Consider the following 18,960-nt stretch of genomic DNA (forward strand, 5'->3'; position numbering starts at 1 on the left):
ATCTCTTTGCTAGAAGAGTGCCTTGTGGTCTGGGAGGAGTAAAGTCAGGTCACTTCATCAGTTTGCTTCCTTAGGAATATTCAGCTGGGGACACCTTGATATGAAAAATTATTATTCCTTGAAAAATAATCCCAAAAGTAAGAATTGAGACTTTTCTCTTACCCTGGAAAGCATATCTCAGAATGCCTGTTGAAAATGGGACAGACAGCTAACTTGGCATAGGTACTATTTATCTATCCATTATTATCTGTCATAAATTTTAGAACTCAAGCTTTTGATTTCACCAGTATAAAAGAACTCACTATCGAAAGTTTAGAAATTGTAGAAAAATGAAAAGGAGTGAAAAAAAAATCACCTATAGTCCTGCCACCCAAAGACAAGCATGATTAATATGTGGGTGTATTTTCTTTCTCTTTTTCTAGACATGGTTTGTTGGCTTGTTTATATTATTGTCACACACACACACACACACACACACACACAATTGCATATGTCTGGAGGGCAGGCCAGAGATTGAGAGCAGGAACCTTTATTTTCCAAACTGCACTCCCAGCTGATGTGACTAACCTTCCGGTTTGCCCCAGACTGTCCTGATTTTAACCCTGACAATCCTGCATTCTGGAAAACTTCTTGGTCCCAGGCAAACCAGGACAGTTGGTCACAACTCCAGTGAAGTAGCACAAATGATAATATTTTTAAGATAGTTGTTTTGAATGAAAGATAGGTCAGTCTGCTTTTCTCTGCATTGTTAGTGATGAGAATAAGAAATCTCCACATAAAAATAATACAATTGCTAACAAAGAGACTTGTAGTAAATATCCCAGAACAAAAGTGGCACTGAAATTTTAGTAGGAGTTATAAGAAAGTGACAATGCATTCTTAGACTTTTTTCAGAAATGATAGAATACCTTTATATTAAAATGGACTTGAGGAAACCAAGTAAAATATTTTGATAAAATCTACTAAGTAATGGTGAGTCCTTGATTAGTTACTATATTGGAAGAAAATAACACAACATAGATTTTTTTAAATTGGCCTTGGCTCCCAGAGACAGGTGGTGAGAGACACATTTACACCCATCTCTGGGCCTGGTCTCCCTTCTCTTCTGGCTTCTTCTCTTTCTACCAGCCTGCAGCTTAACAGGTGGACAGAGAAGGTGGGGGGTTACCCCAGATGTAAAGACTTAGAATTTATTTTAAACAGAGAAGGGGATGAACCTTCAACTGGTGGTAGTCAGGACACTTTGAGCTCTGCTCACCTGTCTCCAAGTGCTATGTGATCTCACACAAGTACTCAGCCTTTTAGACCTTACTTTCCTCATCTGTAAAAGGGGTTTAGTGATCAAAGATTCATCCTCTTGCAGCTCAAAGTGCTTCTTTGCTGCCAGAACTGGAAGAAGCTAGTGGATTTTGCCCATGTGCCTTGTTTTCGTACATCACCCAAACTCCTTATAATCAGCATAGCAAGCTTTTCTGAGGGACTGAATTGAGCATCCATTTATTGAGAACCTATTATGTGCAGTGTATGTGATCGTGACACTTCCTGGCTTCCCAGTGGCTCACACACTAGACGGGGTGGCAGGCATACTCCCATGTCACTAAATGTGAGATGGATTATGATGTACACTTAACAGAAGTATAATCGAAATGTAGGGGAAAGGCAGAGCAAGAGGAGGTTAATTCCATTAGGAAGGAGATCTAGGAAGGCCTCGTTTCTTTTTAAATAAATTTGTTAGATGGTTTATGCATTCATTCAGCCAGTCTTTCCTGAGTATCTTTATGCAGCAGGACAGTAATTCTCAACTCTGGCTCACTGAAGAATTGCCTCATATTGAGTCAGAGTCCTTGAGATTAGTACTGGGTGTGTGGAGGGGAATGTAGAATCTCTGTGATTAAAAGTGTGCCTCACCAATTATACCTCAATTTAAAAAAAAGACACATGAAGAATCAGTTACCAGTTCATGGCACTTAGTAGACATTCAATAAATACTTGCTGACACAAGGGAAAAAAACAGTGCCTCAGAAGGAAAACAGGATTGATAGTCAACGTGCTAGTCCTGGAATAGAAATGCTAACATTTAAGACATTTCTTCTGATCTCTGAGAACTTGCAGAGGATGTTAAAAAAAAATGGACACAGAGAGTTTCCTACAAGGCAGAACTTTGAGAACAGTACAGACCAAATGCTATCAGAGTATATATAAAGGAGAAGGAAAGTACTCTGGAATGTTTTATGGAGGAGGTGGCATTTTCATGGGGGCCCAGAGGGGAGGGGATTGGATTGTGATAGTTAATGGAGGGAGGGATGGGAGGTGAGAAGGCAGGGGGTGCTGTCAGGTTCTAGAAGTTAGAGCAGCCTTGGGGAGTAGTGGGTTCCAAGGCTGAGAGTCTGAGGGGGACTGTGGAAACCAAGCTAAGGAATTTGGGCTCAGCTGGAAGGCAGTGGGGAGCTTTTGCAAGTCATTCACAGGAATTAGCACAGTTGACTGTAGAATGATGACTTTGGCTGCAGACCAGAGTTTTAATCATTTATCTCTGAAAAGTCAGCAAATTCTGTGTCCAAAAACTCTAAACTGATAAGTTTGGAACTAATCAATCTATGAATTTGCAAATAAGGTGACAAAGTATAACATGGTCACACAAAGGCTATCTGGTTTGCCCACGACTGTCGTGGTTATAGCGCTGAAAGTCCTGCACTGTGGGAGACCTCTTAATTCCAGGCATCCAGGAAAGCTTATCACCTTAACCTCCAGGGAAGTGGCACTGAAGATAATATTTTTAAGGCAGCTGTTTTGAGTAAAGGATATCCCTTTGTATCCTTGGGGAAGAATCCATTCCCCATTGACCTCAGTGTAGCCCCTGTGGAAGAATCCATTCCCCGTTGACCTCACAGAGGTAGCCCTTGGAACACTAGGTGTCACTGTTATCGAACCAGGTTCGTTTGCCCTATGCACAGCAAGCCAAATGCTGAGGTGCAGAGAAAGTTTATTCACAACGCAGCCAAGTAAGGAGATGGGAGAACAAGTCTCAGATCCATCTCCCCAAAGGCAAGGGGCTTGAGATATTGAAGGGATAAAGAAGCAGGGTGGTCTTAGGCATGAGGAAATGTGATTGGAGGTAGAGAAAAGGTGAAGTAATCGGTACTTTGCCCAGGCATATCTGGGTTACATGCTTCTTCATGGGATGCATGTTCAAAAATGGAGGTACTTAGCATGATCTGAGGGTGGAGTTTTTGGCCCTCTGGTGTCAAAAAATTGTTCATCAGATAACTGTGCAGACACAGTTTTAGGGTCAGTTATCCCAACCAGTCTTAGCCAGCTTGAACTAGACAGGATCCAACTCCACGTTCTTGTAAAACAACTTAAGCCCACCATTACTATAGTGACCTGTGATGTCAGAGGCTTTATCTATAGGGGCGGTTAAGAAGTCTTGTGATATATTACCCTAGGCTATATGAAGCTTGGAGGGTATGCAAATAAAGAAGGGAAAAAAGAATAAAAACAACTAAAGCAAGCTTAATCAGTAAAGGCAGTTTGTAAGAAGAGGGGTTTTTAACAAGCTGCTTCCCTATCTTCTGTACGTCAAGCTCAAGAATTTCTGGGAGTCAACCATAGGAGGCATAGTTTCACTACCCGTGCTTAGGCTCTGCCTCACTCACCGTTCTTTTCACACGAGCCACGGGGACCAGTCTCCCTCTGCTCAGATCACAGAAGTGCATGAGAAATACCTTTTGAGTCTCTGCTGACTTAATACTGAAATCAGCAAGGGTCAAGTTTGCAAGGATGAGATGGGAGGCAAGTTTTGGAGTGAGAATCAGCCCAAGGTTTTAATGGAGGAAGTGGAAAACCCTTTTAACTAGCAGCATGGGAAATGGTAGTCCCAAACATGGGAGAAACACTCTCAAGTCGGTTCCCTAGCTCCAGTGTCCGGATAGAGTCACATCCCTTCAGCATCCATCCTCAGTTCAGCATCCATCCGCAGTCATCCCACTGCACAAGGAGAAGGCCACAGTCAAGGCAGAGCACTGCTCTTGCCTGTTGACTTATTCTCAGAGGTCTTCAAATATAGTGTTGATTGTATATAGTAATAAGGGTAACAAGTGTACGGATAATTCTGGCATTGGTTACTCAAGGCCAATGAGAAAGCATTTGCAGTGTCCATTTGGTGGCTATTTTTAAATGCCAATTTTATTTATAGCTTCAAAATATTTCTATTCCTTCATCTTAAAAATTCTTAGAGGAGTGTAGAAATGATGTGCCTGGGCAGTGCTTTAAACATGGGCAGTGCTTTAGGTGGTTCGTTCATTTGCTGTGAGTCATTTTCCTGGGTTGGTAATGGATTTGTGTAGATCCAGTCATTCTCTTGGTCTTGTCTCCCTGGAAACCAGAGGGTACATGCTCGTTACAGGGAGCCAGGATGGGTAGCCTGGATGTGGGTCCCAAACCGAGCAGAGGGGCAACTGCACAGGGACTCACTAGTGTGGTGGCCATAACAACAACTGGATTGATTCTCACATATTTCTGTCATTTCCAGTGTTTACTGTATATTAGTTAAAGAGAACAATTTTATCCAAATTGCTAAAATTTTTTGGCATTTTAAGAAAACAATATCTGTGCTTTTCATAATCAAACTGCAAATTCTGCCTCAACTTAAGAATTGGTACTCACTTCCCTCCCCAAAATGAATGAATGAATGGATGAATTCAATCACTCAAGAAGTATGTATTAAATTCCTCCTGTGGTATTCAAAACCCTGAGATGAGCTATTAGCCCAAGAGGCTCAGTCCCAATTTCAGTCTAGGAGGAGAGACAGACATTAACCAAATAATGACGAAATGTCCACTGGGGGAAGTGCTATGAATGAGGGGTGAATGGATTCCAAGTGCATGAAATAGGGAAGCCGACTTCCTCTACCTCAGGGGTCCCCAACCGCCCTGGGCCGCGGACCGGTACCAGTCCGTGGCCTGTTAGGAACCGGGCCGCTCAGCAGGAGGTGAGCGGCGGGCGAGCAAGCGAAGCTTCATCTGCCGCTCCCCGTCGCTCGCATTACCGCCTGAACTCCCCCCTGCCCCACCCCGGTGCCAAAAAGTGTCTTCTACAAAACCGGTCCCTGGTGCCAAAAAGGTTGGGGACCACTGCTCTACAGGAAGGGGCTCAGGAAGGATCTTCCTGAGAAATCAATAACTGAATTGAGCTCTGAAGGTGGGTGGGACTCAACATGAGCAGGGATGGGGGTTGGGGGTGGCAGCATTCTACCCGAGGGAGCAGTGCTGGCAAGTGCCTATGGAAGGGAGAAAATGCAGCCTGTTTGAGGAACTGAAAGACACTGTAAGATCTGTGGTTAAGTTTGGGTCTGGGTGGCCTAAAGTAAATGACACATAAAATATCCTGTAGTGGAAAACAGTTGGGATTAAATTTTGTATTAAAAATTTTGGGGTTACATGTTTTAAAAGTAGAAGCAGGATTTGTTCTTTAGAGAAATATCTAAAATACACAGTAAATTACAAAGAAGAAAAGAGTCACACACCCTGACACACACCATTTTTAACATCTTGGTTGTTTTTATTCCCAGTGCTTTTCCTATACCTAGGTTTAATAAAGACATTGAAACCACGCTATGCACACTGTTTTGCATGTTGCTGCTTTTTTTCTCACCTTTAAGTTATAAATATCGACCCTTATTGTTAGGCACTCTAAGTGTCCTTTTTATCAGCTGCATAATACTCCACCCTGTTTACTCTGTTGAGCAGGTTCCACCCTGGGTCCCAGTCCATGTGGAAGAAGATCCACGAAAGGGTCTGCAGTCGTCTGACGTCCCACAGATCTCAGCAACACCTAAACAAGGTCAGGGCTTCCGATGGAATTAGATCTTGGCTGACAAAATAATATGGGAACTGGGTCTCACAGTCTAGCAGGGGAGACAGACATTAATCAAGTAACCACAGAAATAAATGTAAAATTGTGATGCTCACCAAGGAGGTTACATGGTATCCTGAGAGTGTATGAAAAGGAGTATTGGGCTTGGTTGGCAGTCAGGGCAGGCTTCCCTGAGGAAGAGACAGTGGTGCTTCAATCTTAGTGATGAGTAGTAGCTACTTTGGAGAACAGCACGCATCAAGCAGAGGTCCTACAGTGAGAGGGAGCGTGGTCCTGTCAAAGAACTTAGAGAAGACAGTGTAACTGGCCCGAAGCACATTTCCTTCCGCTCTGGACAGGAATCCCTGTCCAGGGAAGAATCTAGGGACGTGTGTGGTCTGCATGAGCTCATAACATGGAAAAAAGTTTTCCTCAAAGTTAATAAGGTGTTTTTCACTGTTTGACTTTTATGGAGGTGAGGGGAGTGTTTCTGATCCGTAGGTAGGTAAACCCAGCACTTTGTCTACTGCAGATGTACAGCCGTTAGCTGTGACCTGTCACCAAATGGAAGGTTGACAGTGCCCACTCTGGTTGGATTTAACTATACCATGTAGTTGAATTGGTCATCTTGACTTATTTAAATGCTGGCATTTAAATGAATTATTTAAATGAATATTGATTCCCCTAATCACCAGGGTCGTGGATTACTTTACAGCCTGTCTGCAAAGTCATTTGCTTTGCTTTGTTAATTCGTAGTTTTTTCAAGTAAGGGAATCCCTTTAAAATGTAAAAAGAAAAAAAGGAAGAAAGGGAAGAGGGAGGGGGCGTGGGAGAGAAGAAGGAAGAGGAAAGAAAAAGAGCGATAAAGGGAGGGAGGGGGAAAAAGGAAATAGTATCTGTATACACACGTATCACGAACACAATATATACGGCGTATATGGGATTCATAGACCTCTTAAATGCAAAACTACACATCCAGGTATCCTTGATCTGTATTACATTATGAGTAATGCAATTGCTGGATTTGTTTTTGTTATATAGGAAGACTCCATCTCTGAAGTAAGGAATATTCTTGAAAGACCAAGCTACCCTCTGAAGAAATATCCGGTGCATGAACAGAGATATTTTTAAACTGCTGTCCTATGCAAGTAAGCAGCTTAATTGCTTCTTGTTGATTTGCTAAAATAAATTCAGTTTCCTGCTACAATATAAAGTACCTAGAAAATGTGGTGGACAGGAGTCAAGGAGGAGATAAGAGCCACATTCTTCCTTCAGACAGCACATATGCGGGTCTGCCAGCAGTCTTGCCTCTTGTATTCTCCCCCCACCCCCTTACCTAGTGGTCCCTCTTTCAGCTCCTCAGACACAAGTTCCTTCCGGCTGTGGGGCCTTTGCATGTGCTCTTTGACTGGAATACTTCTTCCTGACCCTGTATGGGTCACTTCTCTTTACCTTTCGGGTCTCATGACTTTCCATGACACCCCCTCCCGCTCTGAGGTACACCTTTTTAGCCCTCTGCAGTTTTCTTTCATAAAGTATGACACAGTTTGTTGTTATATTTTTATGTGGGTTGATTGCTTAAAAGTCTGCTCCTTCTACTTGAAGGACATCTTCCCGAGGTCAGGGACTCTGCCATCCTGCTCACTATTTTACAGCCAGAATTACAGTGGGATCCCATTTAACCACACAAGCCAGGTGTGTGCCCTGAACAAGAGCCTTCCTTCCCCCCACCACCCTGTTGCCACCCTTGCGTCAGATGACCTTCCACTGTGGTTGGTGCTCAGTAAATATTTTTTGTGGGAAGCTGTTGAATGAGGTGATGAGGCAACTCTTGAATTCAGATGTGTGGTAAGAAGTTCGTCATTTTGAGGGCTGTCGTCATTTCTCAGGTTTTCTCTTCTTTCCCTTCCTACCCAGGCCCATCATAAGAATAGCTCTTCCTTATTAAGTACTTCCTGAGTGCCAGTAACTGGCCCAAATACTTCACTTGTATTAATGAATTAATGTTTAATTATCACAACAACTCTGTGAAGTAGGTACTATGACCAGTTCCATTTCACAGATAGGGAAACTGAGGCAAGGAGAGGTTAAGTGCCTTGCTCAAGGTAACATGGCTAGTGAATGGCCCAGCAACAGTCTGAAGCCAGGTGATCTGGCTTCAGTGACCATGCTTTTAACCATTACATTCCATTGTTCTCCAAAACTGGAGTATGTGATAGGAGAACCCTGGGGAGAAAGAGCAGAGCCCCTTGGAACCTAAGCAGAGTTGGTGGACATTGCCCTTGAACATCCCCCAGAGGGTCCTATGGTGTTGTATCATGTAGTCCCTCATTCTAGCAACATCAAGATAATTAACGAATCTTTTTAAACAATAAAGGAGTGTGGGATAACGTGCTAGGTTTTCACTGTCATCAGGCTCCTGAAATTCTGGTTTGAGGGTCATTCATGCTTTAGGGCACACATCGCCTTGCCCAGGGCTGGCCAGGATTTCCTGCCTTCAGCACAGAGGAATGTGGAGGACAGCTCAGTAATTTCCCATTTTGCAGGCTTCTACCTTAGAACGTTCTGCTTGGTAGATTAAAGGATGGCTTCTGGGCCACATAATCTCCGGTTGCCAAAATAGTCATCTAGGCATTTATTAGGTGGTTATACGGAACACAGCCCACTTAATTACCACTTAGGGAACGTGGCCCACGTAATTACCAAATGCCAAATTGTGTTGAATTTCAACATGGCTAACATCAAGTTACATAAAGCCCTGAACCGGCAGATATGTGGACCCTGACGTGAGGAGATAGAGAGAAGGTAAGAAAAAAGAATTCTGTCTTAGTAAATAGGTTTCCTTTGTAACATGAGTTCCCACTCAGTGGTTTGGAATATGCTCATAGGCCTTCTCTGAAAGCTCTCCATACCATTCTCTTCCTGTCCCAATTTGGGTCATGGATTCCTGGTGAGGCAGGGGTCCTGGAGGACTGTCAGTGAAAGTTTTCATGGTTGTAAAGAACCCAGGTGACTTTGACCCGTCTTAAGCAAACAGGGCATTTAGTAGAATGATGCTCTGTCAGTGAATCCAGGGAAGATCCAAACAAGCAAGGTCAAGCAGCTAAAACAGGACAGTCACGCCTATGGGCTGGGTAGACAGCAACAGAGAGGAGCATTCGGCAGAAGACCCAGTGGGTTTCCACTCCATGTCCCCTGCCCTGCTTTTCTCAAGGACTCTCCTGCTTACAGCACCAGCGCTTGTCCTTCCCTTCTGCACTTCTGCTCTTTCACTGTTCATCATCTTTCCCTCTCCTGGTTTCCTGGTGATCTCAAGATTCAGGGGAAGTGAAAAAGTAGATTCTTAGCACTTAGGGATTAAGATAGGGATGCTTGGACCAGAAACAATGAGTCCAATTGTCTGACCAGGGAATGTGTGGAAGAGATGGGTCGAAGGGGTTGGAATACACCTGTTTCTCCTTACTCAGGATGGTTTGGGCCTTGATACTTTTGGTGTAAAACAGGTGATCTTTTGTATACTTTAAGATGGTGAATTTTAGGTTATATGAATTTTACCATTAAAAAAGTTCCATAAGCGTGCGTGCGTGCACACACACACACACACACACACACGCCCCACCCCACCCCCCACCCCCACCCCCGTTATCCCTAGTTCTCCTGTGAGGTGTGATTGCCTCGGTGTCACAGTCCTTATCAAGAGCTGATTGCCCACGTCTGGTGTGTGCTCACTGAGATTCCACTTTCAAGGTTGGGCTTACAAGGCGGCCTCTGTGAAACCTGCTGGTCCCTCAGGCAGACTCAGGCCCTCTGCCTTCTGCCCCTCCACATGCCTCCACTAAGGACTTCATTCCTCCAGCCTTGTATTGTAGTTGGTTTTCCTTATGAAAACTCTCCCAAGAAGAGGGCAGAGGACTGGAGGGAGGTCTCTGCAAAGGGATGGGAGACTGAGCAGATGGCACCAGCTCTGGCCCACCGACCCTCCCATCCCTGTGAGCAGCTCCCGTGATCCCAGCTGCCGCTGCCATGGCCAGCCTGCAGTGGGAGCTGGTCCACTTGTAATGCTCCCAACTCGAGGGAGAGCAAAGAACCCAGGCCCAGACATCCTCAGACACAGACAAGAACTGTAGCACAAAAACTTTTCTAAAATTAAAGAATAGCAAAAAGGAAATAAACCAAGAAAAGGAAAGAAAAAGGACAACAGTGAATTAAAATGCCGGTTTCTGATTCTGTCATAGCTCCTTAGGCCTCCAGCTCCAAAGGGAGGGGCTGCTATGGCTTCCAACCTTACCGTCTCTGCTGGGCAGGCAGGAACCATTTTACTTCCTCCCACGGGGCCCCTTCACCTCCCTTACAACCAAAGCAAAAAGCAAACCAGCCTACAGATGCCAAGCTCCAACCTCGAGGCCCTCCCTCTCTGATTTGCTCACCAGCTTCAGAGGGATTTGTCATTTGATGGCTTGTGGTGATTGACACATGGATAATGACACACCACCCTTCATCTCAGGGGCTCCTGGTCCTGTCAGAGTCTAACAGACAGACCACACAGGCAGTGGCCATACACCCAAATCACATGGCAAATTCCTGGGTCAGCAATCCTCAGTGAGCATTAGAATCACCTGGGGGTGCTGAAAAATACTGATGCCCAGGCCCCACTCTGGACCAACTTAATTGGAATCTCTGTGGGTGGTGCCTGGCATCGGTATTTCTATAAAGGTTCTTCAGGAGATTCTAATGCACATTTAGCACCAAGAATCTCTGCAGTAGGCTGCAAATGCCTTGAGAATGGGGGACTCAGAACACCCCCAAATCCTATACTGACCCCCTCCACTCTCAAAAATAATTGTTCCATGGAATAGAATTGATTTGGGCATGTTTAACAGTTCGGCTCAATAACACCTAGCAGTTTCTGCACATTTACTATGTGCCAAGGACTGTACTAACTCCTCAGCGTAACACTAAGAGGTAGATACTCTGCTTGTCATCATCCTGATAGTATACAAAGAGGCCAGGTAACTTGCCCAAGGTCACACAAGTGTTTGTCTTGCTAACCTAACATTGCCTCATTCCTACACGTAGAGCTACGTGCCAAGATTTGGATAGAGGGAAATCATCTTCTTCTCCTTGGTTGTGTTTATTGATTGCCTTTTTCTCAGTACCACATGTAGTGTATGAAGTGTCTTCACATTTCACAGGGGAGACTGAATGAAAGCTGGAGGAGCATCATGAAGAGCTCACTCATCAAGCCAACTGAACAACAGTTTTTGTTCTATGTATCAAATCACCAGTGTCTAACCCCCGTTAAATCAAACCTGTACCCACCCAGTCTTTTGTACCCAGGTAAGAGTCATTGATTAAAGTGTTTGCTGTTTGGGGCTCAAGTTTTCTTGTCAAGCTGGAAAATTTGTGTTTTAGTTTGTTTGTATGCTTGTTTTGAGCTTGAAAACGAAAATAATAGTTGGGTGGCTGGTGCTTTTTCATTTGGAAAGCACTTCTTAAAATTCTGATGAAAATGTCAAGATGCCTTTTCAGGTGTTCCTCATTTTTGGCAGTGGATGTGTTCTTGAAAAGTTCTTTTCTTTCCCTCCTTCCTCATTTTTTCCTCCTTCCCGCTTGTCCTCACCCCTCCCCCACCTCTACCTATTTCCCTTCCCTTCCCTTCCTTTTCCTTCCCGTCCCTTCCTGTCCCTTCCCGTTCCTTCCCTTTTCTCTTACATTTTCCATGAGCTCGAGGAAGCTGCTATCTAGAGGAATAAACTGATATATCCTCTAGAAAAAGACTGTCACCCTGATTTTCCATTTTTGGTGAATCTGGTTTTTTGTGGTTGTTTGTTTGCTTTTTAGTGTTAGGCTTGATTTACATGATATCAACTGAAAACCTAGGAAGAGGAAGCATTACTTCTGGAGAATTCAGGTCTTGCTTTAAAGGTTTAATTTCTATGATACATTTGTAAGAGGAGGCTAATTTCTTTTGATTGTTGTTTAAACCACTCCTTCTGTCACCTACCCCTCCTTTATTCCAGCAATTCTTAAATAAATTTATATGAGGAACAATACCTTCAAATATTTCTCTGAAATAACTACACTAAGTTTGGCAGAAATGACTGCCAAAACCAGATTTAAAATTAGTAGAAGGGTGCCTTTATGAAATGCTTACCCAGTTTGAGGAGCAAGAAGAGGATGGGGGTGGATTGAAGTGGACATTTGTCTTCATGGGTCTACAGACCCAGAGAAGAGAGGGCTTGAAAATGGAAACCTTTGTCTTTCCTTCATGCTATAACCTGAGCACTTTCCTCTACCATGCCCTAAAACCCTTTCAGTTTTTACAAGATTCAGTGAGAGTCAAGTATTCTTTTCTCATTATTACCACAGGAATTGGTTCATTAGGTAAATTAAGAAAATGAAATTAAAAATTAAAGGAGAAAAAAAGTCCAAAAGCCAAAATAAAACAAAATTCATTTATTCCCTTCTCAGAATTTCAGCCTAATAAAGGTATATATCACAACAAGCATTCCACCTTTGAAAGACAGACGATATGCTTAAATTACACCTGCTCGTATGTTCTCAGTGTGTCTGAAACTATAGTTGTCAGTTTGTTATTTTGAGGTCTAAGTAGTCATCAATAATAAAAAAATACTGTATTACATTAAGACTATGGTACAGTTCTCAGAAAAGGGCCACTTAGGAAGGATATAAGCAGCTGAAGGAAATCAGTTCTAATGAATTGGTATCCCGTGGCAGTTATTGTTCAGATACACACTGTGACACTCATTGTCCTTTTTTTCTTTTTTTATGGTTTGAGCATAACTCCTTAATTCAATTTAGGGATAAGATCTTAAATGCCCATTCTTATTTAAAGTCTTTTTTTTTCTTTCACAAATCAATCTGCCTTTTGCTCACTTTCTGATCTGCTAACTCTATTGTTTAAGTTATTCCTATTTTATCTTTGTATTTCTCAAGGAGTTATTTCAGTCTTGAGGAGTTACATTGGGGCCAGGATTGCAGCAGCATTTTGCTTTTGGAATATATAAAAATGTGAATAATTTTGTGACGTATTGGGGTTTAGATTACTTTGGGAAGATCTGTGTCATTAAAGGTAATAAAAATCCCCACCTGTTTTGCTTCAGTTTATTACTGTTTTCTTGACTTTCACAGCTGCAGATCTATCAAAGCCTGGACTGTATTTTACAAACGTGTTTCACAGGGTCTGGGTTTACAGAGGCTCCTGGGAAAATCTCCTTGGTGGAGCCTGGGCCCTCCAAGCAAAAGCCACCATACAGTAAGGCCATTTCCCTATTGTCACCTGACTGACCCAAAGTTAGCTGAAGCCTATAGACCCTGAATTATAAATAAGATTTTAAAAATGAGAGTGTATGTGATATGTTTAACATAAGAGAAGTTGGTCAGTTTTAAATGCATAATTGGGGAGGACTGATGGATTATGTATGCAAGCTCACCTAGCCCCTGAATGCCTGGCCGCTCTTACAAATAGTCATGGCTGTTCTTGATTAGTTCCATTAAAGGAGCCCTCTGGCCTCTCTGAGGACAGCCCGAGGAAAGGACGTGCTCTCTAGTCCACGTGTGACCAGTGAACCTGCTAGTACCGCCTGACGAGACTGCTGTCCTTCCCTGAATGGGGGGCCCATCCCAGCACTCCTTGGGGACGTGCAGGTCTTGGAGAGAACTCTGTCCCCTCTTCCCATGGAGTGGGAGCCCTGCTGACAGTGAGCGGAGCTGCAATCTTCTTGCTCCTTGGTCTGCTCCCCCGGCCCCTCCACATGGGGCCTAGGCGAAGCAGTAGTTACTTTGATCATCAGAGGAAAGAGCCTGTGCTTGGTTTCACCTTCAAAACTAGGAAATTTGGCAAAAGCAGGGTCATGCCTAGGACAGGCGCTTTACCCTGGTGCAAATGGACGGCTGGCTTGTCGGAGCTTCTCCAGCAGACCGAAATTTCCCCCTTGGGCTTCTGTATTCTTCGAGTGATCCTGCAGCACCCCCGTAAGTACATATTTTTATATTCATAAATGTATATTTATGTACTTTTCTTTCTCTTGTCTTATCTTTACTTTAAAAGTACCCTGTAGCCCGTAGTATAATATCAACCCTCCTCATCATTCACCATGAGAATCACCTGCCAGGGCTCATTTATTTGCTCTCTGTGGGGATCACAGCTTTGCCTCTCCAAGACCCTGTGGGCAGAAGGAATACAGCATATTCTGAGGCAGGGTTTGCTTTGTGTGTCATCTCAATTCCAGGAGCTCTGAGATGGCAGCACTGAGGGCCACCCTGCCTGCCCAGAGACGGTGTGGGGAACTGGGGGCTGCTAGGCGGCTCAGGTACCAGGATTAGGATTTTCAAATGAAGAGGAAGAAGGGAGACCTCTGGCAGCGCGGAGTTCGCTCTGAGGTAGGAGAGCTGAAACATATGTGATAGGTCTTTGGTTTATGACTGACTTGTGTTGCTTTTGGCTCAGCCAAGGTATGTCACTGCACGTCTTGCTCAGCCTGGGTGGGGGTGTGGAGTGGTTTATTATAGGTCCTTCCACAGAGGAGGCCAGGACAAGGGCAACATCGAGGGACTTGGGAGAGCTACAGTCTTTTTTTTTTTTTTTTGCGGTACGAGGGGCTCTCGCTGTTGTGGCCTCTCCCGCTGCGGAGCACAGGCTCCGGACGCGCAGGCTCAGCGGCCATGGCTCACGGGCCCAGCCGCTCCGCGGCATGTGGGATCTTCCCAGACCGGGGCACGAACCCGTGTGCCCTGTATTGGCAGGCGGACTCTCAACCACTGCGCCACCAGGGAAGCCCCAAGCTACAGTCTTTTAAAGACCTTACCAACCTACTCTGGGAGACCTGGAATCCCAGGAGAGAAATGGAGTAAAGGTTTTTTTCCTTCTTCCTTCCCCCTCTTTTTCTCTCTTTTCTTCCTGTATTTACTGCCTCAGTTTGCCAGGTGCTGAATCAAGTGCTTCCCAAGGGCATTAGTAGGTGGTGTTAAGGTTGAGGGCCCTGGAGTGAGAGCACCTGGATTTGAATCCTGGCTTTACCATTTACTGGCTGAGTGACTTGGGCAGATAACGCAACCTTTTTTTGTGCCTCAGTGTCCGTCTATGTGAGATGGAGTCAGTGGTACCATCTATTTCATAATGTTGTTGTCATAAGTAAATGAGTTAACACATTTAAAGCCCTTCAATCAGTGCCTGGCACAAAACAATCACTCAGTAAGTGTTACCTGTTATTATTCTCATCTCATTTAATTATTGAGGAAAGCATTCCCCTCCCCCATCACTCCCCCTTTTTTTTTTGCTGAGGACACTGAGGCTCAGAAAAGCTGAGTGTTCGAGCCTATTTCCAAAGCCTGGTCTGTCCTGTCTCCAAACCTCATGACCTTTCTGCTACTTTCTGCCACCCCTTGGTTGTCACTTGATTGTCCCTGAGGCTGGTGCATGCTGGATAATTCAACCTCAAGAGTTTAAAAAAAAATGAATTCAGAGTCCTTCAGTAAAGTGACAGGGCAACTAAGGTCTCTTGACAGGAGTTGGGACGAGGTTAACCACTTCTTGTTTAGGCCAACAAGAGATGCTTTCTGCTCTCACTTCCTGTCATTGGAATATTATGTTTGTAAACAGCGTTTTTAGGAAACCCCCACCCCACCCCAAAATCAATATCCCTGTTCCTTTTCCTCCAGGAACTGGCACTTATTTAGACTGATATCTTGAACTGAGGTAAATATCACACCTATTTTAGTGGGACGACTTCCAGGAAAGACTGTGTGTAATAGGTGTCATTGCTGGAAGTGCTGGATTCATGGTGAGAACTCCTTGTCGTGAAAGCTCGTTTGTCCATGCATGAGGGGAGTTCAACATGGCGAATGATGACATCCTTTGTTCATTGGGTCATATGGTCCCAGCCCTGACGATTAACTGAACTGATTCTGTAGCCTTGCGTGCAATCACTGTTGTTGTTTTTTTTAACATCTTTATTGGAGTATAACTGCTTTACAATGGTGTGTTAGTTTCTGCTTTATTACAAAGTGAATCAGTCATACATATACATATGTCCCCATATGTCTTCCCTCTTGCATCTTCCTCCCTCCCACCCTCCCTATCCCACCCCTCTAGGTGGTCACAAAGCACCGAGCTGATCTCGCGGTGCTATGCAGCTGCTTCCCACTAGCTATCTATTTTACGTTTGGTAGTGTATATATGTCCATGCCACTCTCTCACTTTGTCCCAGCTTACCCTTCCCCCTCCCCGTATCCTCAAGTCCATCGTCTGGTTCGTCTGCGTCTTTATTCACGTCTTGCCCCTAGGTTCTTCATGACATTTTTTTTTCTTAAATTCCATATATATGTGTTAGCATATGGTATTTGTTTTTCTCTTTCTGACCTACTTCACTCTGTATGACAGACTCTAGGTCCATCCACCTCACTACAAATAACTCAATTTCATTTCTTTTTATAGCTGGGTAATATTCCATTGTATCTATGTGCCACATCTTCTTTATCCATTCATCTGTTGATGGACACTTAGGTTGCTTCCATGTCCTGGCTATTGTAAATAGAGCTGAACTGAACATTTTGGTACATGACTCTTGTTGAATTATGGTTTTCTCAGGGTATATGCCCAGTAGTGGGATTGCTGGGTCATATGGTAGTTCTATTTTTATTTATTTATTTTTAAACCATTTTTAATTGAAGTATAGTTAATTTACAATGTTGTGTTAGTTTCAAGTGTACAGCAAAGTAATCCGGATATATATATATATATATATATATATATATATATATATATATATATATATATATTCTTTTTCAGATTCTTTTCCTTTATAGGTTATTACCCAATACTATATTCTAGATATTGAATATAGTTCTCTGTGCTGTACAGTAGGTCCCCCTTTGGTAACCGTAAGTTTGTTTTCTATGTCTGAGTCTATTTCTATTTTGTAAATAATTTCATTTGTATCATTTTTTAAGATTCCACATGTAATTGATATCATATATTTGTCTTTGTTGGACTTACTTCACTTGATATGATAATCTCTAGGTCCATCCATGTTGCTGCAAATGGTATTATTTCAGTTTTTTTATGGCAGAGTGATATTCCATTTTATATATATACCACACTTTCTTTATCCATTCCTCTGTTGATGGACGTTTAGGTTGCTTCCATGTCTTGGCTATTGTAAATAGTGCTGCTATGAACATTGGGGTGCACGTATCTTTTTGAATTAGAGTTTCCTCTGGATATATGCCCAGGAGTGGGATTGCAGGATCATATGGCAACTCTATTTTTCGTTTTTCAAGGAACCTCCAGACTGTTTTCTGTAGTGGTTGCACCAATTTATATTCCCACCAAGAGTGTAGGAGAGTTCCTTTTTCTCCACACCCTTTACAGCATTTATTATTTGTAGACATTTTAATGATGGCCATTCTGACTGGTGTGAGGTGATACCTCAATGTAGTTTTGGTTTGCATTCCTCTAATAATTAGTGACATTGAGCAACTTTTCATGTGCCTATTGGCCATCTGTATGTCTTTTTTGGAGAAATGTCTATTTAGGTCTTATCCCCATTTTTCAAATTAGGTGTTTGGTTTTTGCTTTTCTTTTTTTTTTTTTATAGTAAGCTGTATGAGCTGTTTGCATATTTTGGAAATTAATCCCTTGTTGGTAGCATTGTTTGCAAATATTTTCTTCCAGTCTGTAGGATCACCTTTTTTTTTTTTTACAACTTTATTGGAGTATAATTGCTTCACAATGGTGTATTAGTTTCTGCTTTATAACAAAGTCAATCAGTTATACATATACATATGTTCCCATATCCCTTCCCTCTTGCTTCTCCCTCCCTCCCACCCTCCCTATCCCACCCCTCTAGGTGGTCACAAAGCACCGAGCTGATCTCCCTGTGCTATGCAGCTGCTTCCCACTAGCTACCTACCTTATGTTTGGTAGTGTATATATGTCCATGCCTCTCTTTTGCTTTGTCACAGCTTACCCTTCCCCCTCCCCATATCCTCAAGTCCATTCTCATGTAGGTCTGTGTCTTTATTCCTGTTTTACCCCTAGGTTCTTCATGACATTTTTTTTTCTTAAATTCCATATATATGTGTTAGCATACGGTATTTGTCTTTCTCTTTCTGACTTACTTCACTCTGTATGACAGACTCTAGGTCTATCCACCTCATTACAAATAGCTCAATTTTGTTTCTTTTTATGGCTGAGTAATATTCCATTGTATATATGTGCCACATCTTCTTTATCCATTCATCCGATGATGGACACTTAGGTTGTTTCCATCTCCAGGCTATTGTAAGTAGAGCTGCAATGAACATTTTGGTACATGTCTCTTTTTGAATTATGGTTTTCTCAGGGTATATGCCCAGTAGTGGGGTTGCTGGGTCATATGGTAGTTCTATTTGTAGTTTTTTAAGGAACCTCCATACTGTTCTCCATAGTGGCTGTATCAATTTACATTCCCACCAACAGTGCAAGAGGGTTCCCTTTTCTCCACACCCTCTCCAGCATTTATTGTTTGTAGATTTTTTGATGATGGTCATTCTGACTTGTGTGAGAAAGAAAAACAGAGCTGGAGGAATCAGGCTCCTGGACTTCAGACTATATTACAAAGCTACAGTCATCAAGACAGTATGGTACTGGCACAAAAGCAGAAATATAGATCAATGGAACAGGATAGAAAGCCCAGAGAGAAACCCACACACATATGCTCACCTTATCTTTGATAAAGGAGGCAAGAATATACAGTGGAGAAAAGACAGCCTCTTCAATAAGTGGTGCTGGGAAAACTGGACAGCTACATGTAAAAGAATGAAATTAGAACACTCCCTAACACCATACACAAAAATAAACTCAAAATGGATTAAAGACCTAAATGTAAGGCCAGACACTATAAAACTCTTAGAGGGAAACATAGGCAGAACACTCTATGACATAAATCACAACAAGATCCTTTTTGACCTACCTCCTAGAGAAATGGAAATAAAAACAAAAATAAACAAATGGGACCTAATGAAACTTCAAAGCTTTTGTACAGCAAAGGAAACCATAAACAAGACCAAAAGACAACCCTCAGAATGGGAGAAAATATTTTCAAA

At 42.9% G+C, this 18,960-nt stretch overlaps 1 protein-coding gene across 6 annotated transcripts in view; it reads left to right on the forward strand.

The window, feature by feature from the left end:
- Window positions 1–6,998, forward strand: part of SPATA6L (spermatogenesis associated 6 like) — a 54,263-nt gene extending 47,265 nt beyond the window's left edge. For all 6 annotated transcript variants that reach the window (XM_081236671.1, XM_081236674.1, XM_081236675.1 and 3 more), the window contains 2 exons: window positions 5,748–5,841; window positions 6,895–6,998. In XM_081236671.1, the coding sequence (XP_081092797.1) occupies window positions 5,748–5,841; window positions 6,895–6,984 (184 nt within the window). In that variant the 3' untranslated portion in view covers window positions 6,985–6,998. The remainder of the gene's footprint in view (window positions 1–5,747; window positions 5,842–6,894) is intronic.
- The last annotated feature ends 11,962 nt before the right edge of the window (window positions 6,999–18,960 follow it).

Source organism: Mesoplodon bidens (genome assembly GCF_964165515.1).
Source record: "Mesoplodon bidens genome assembly, chromosome: 6".
Lineage (NCBI taxonomy): Eukaryota > Metazoa > Chordata > Mammalia > Artiodactyla > Ziphiidae > Mesoplodon > Mesoplodon bidens.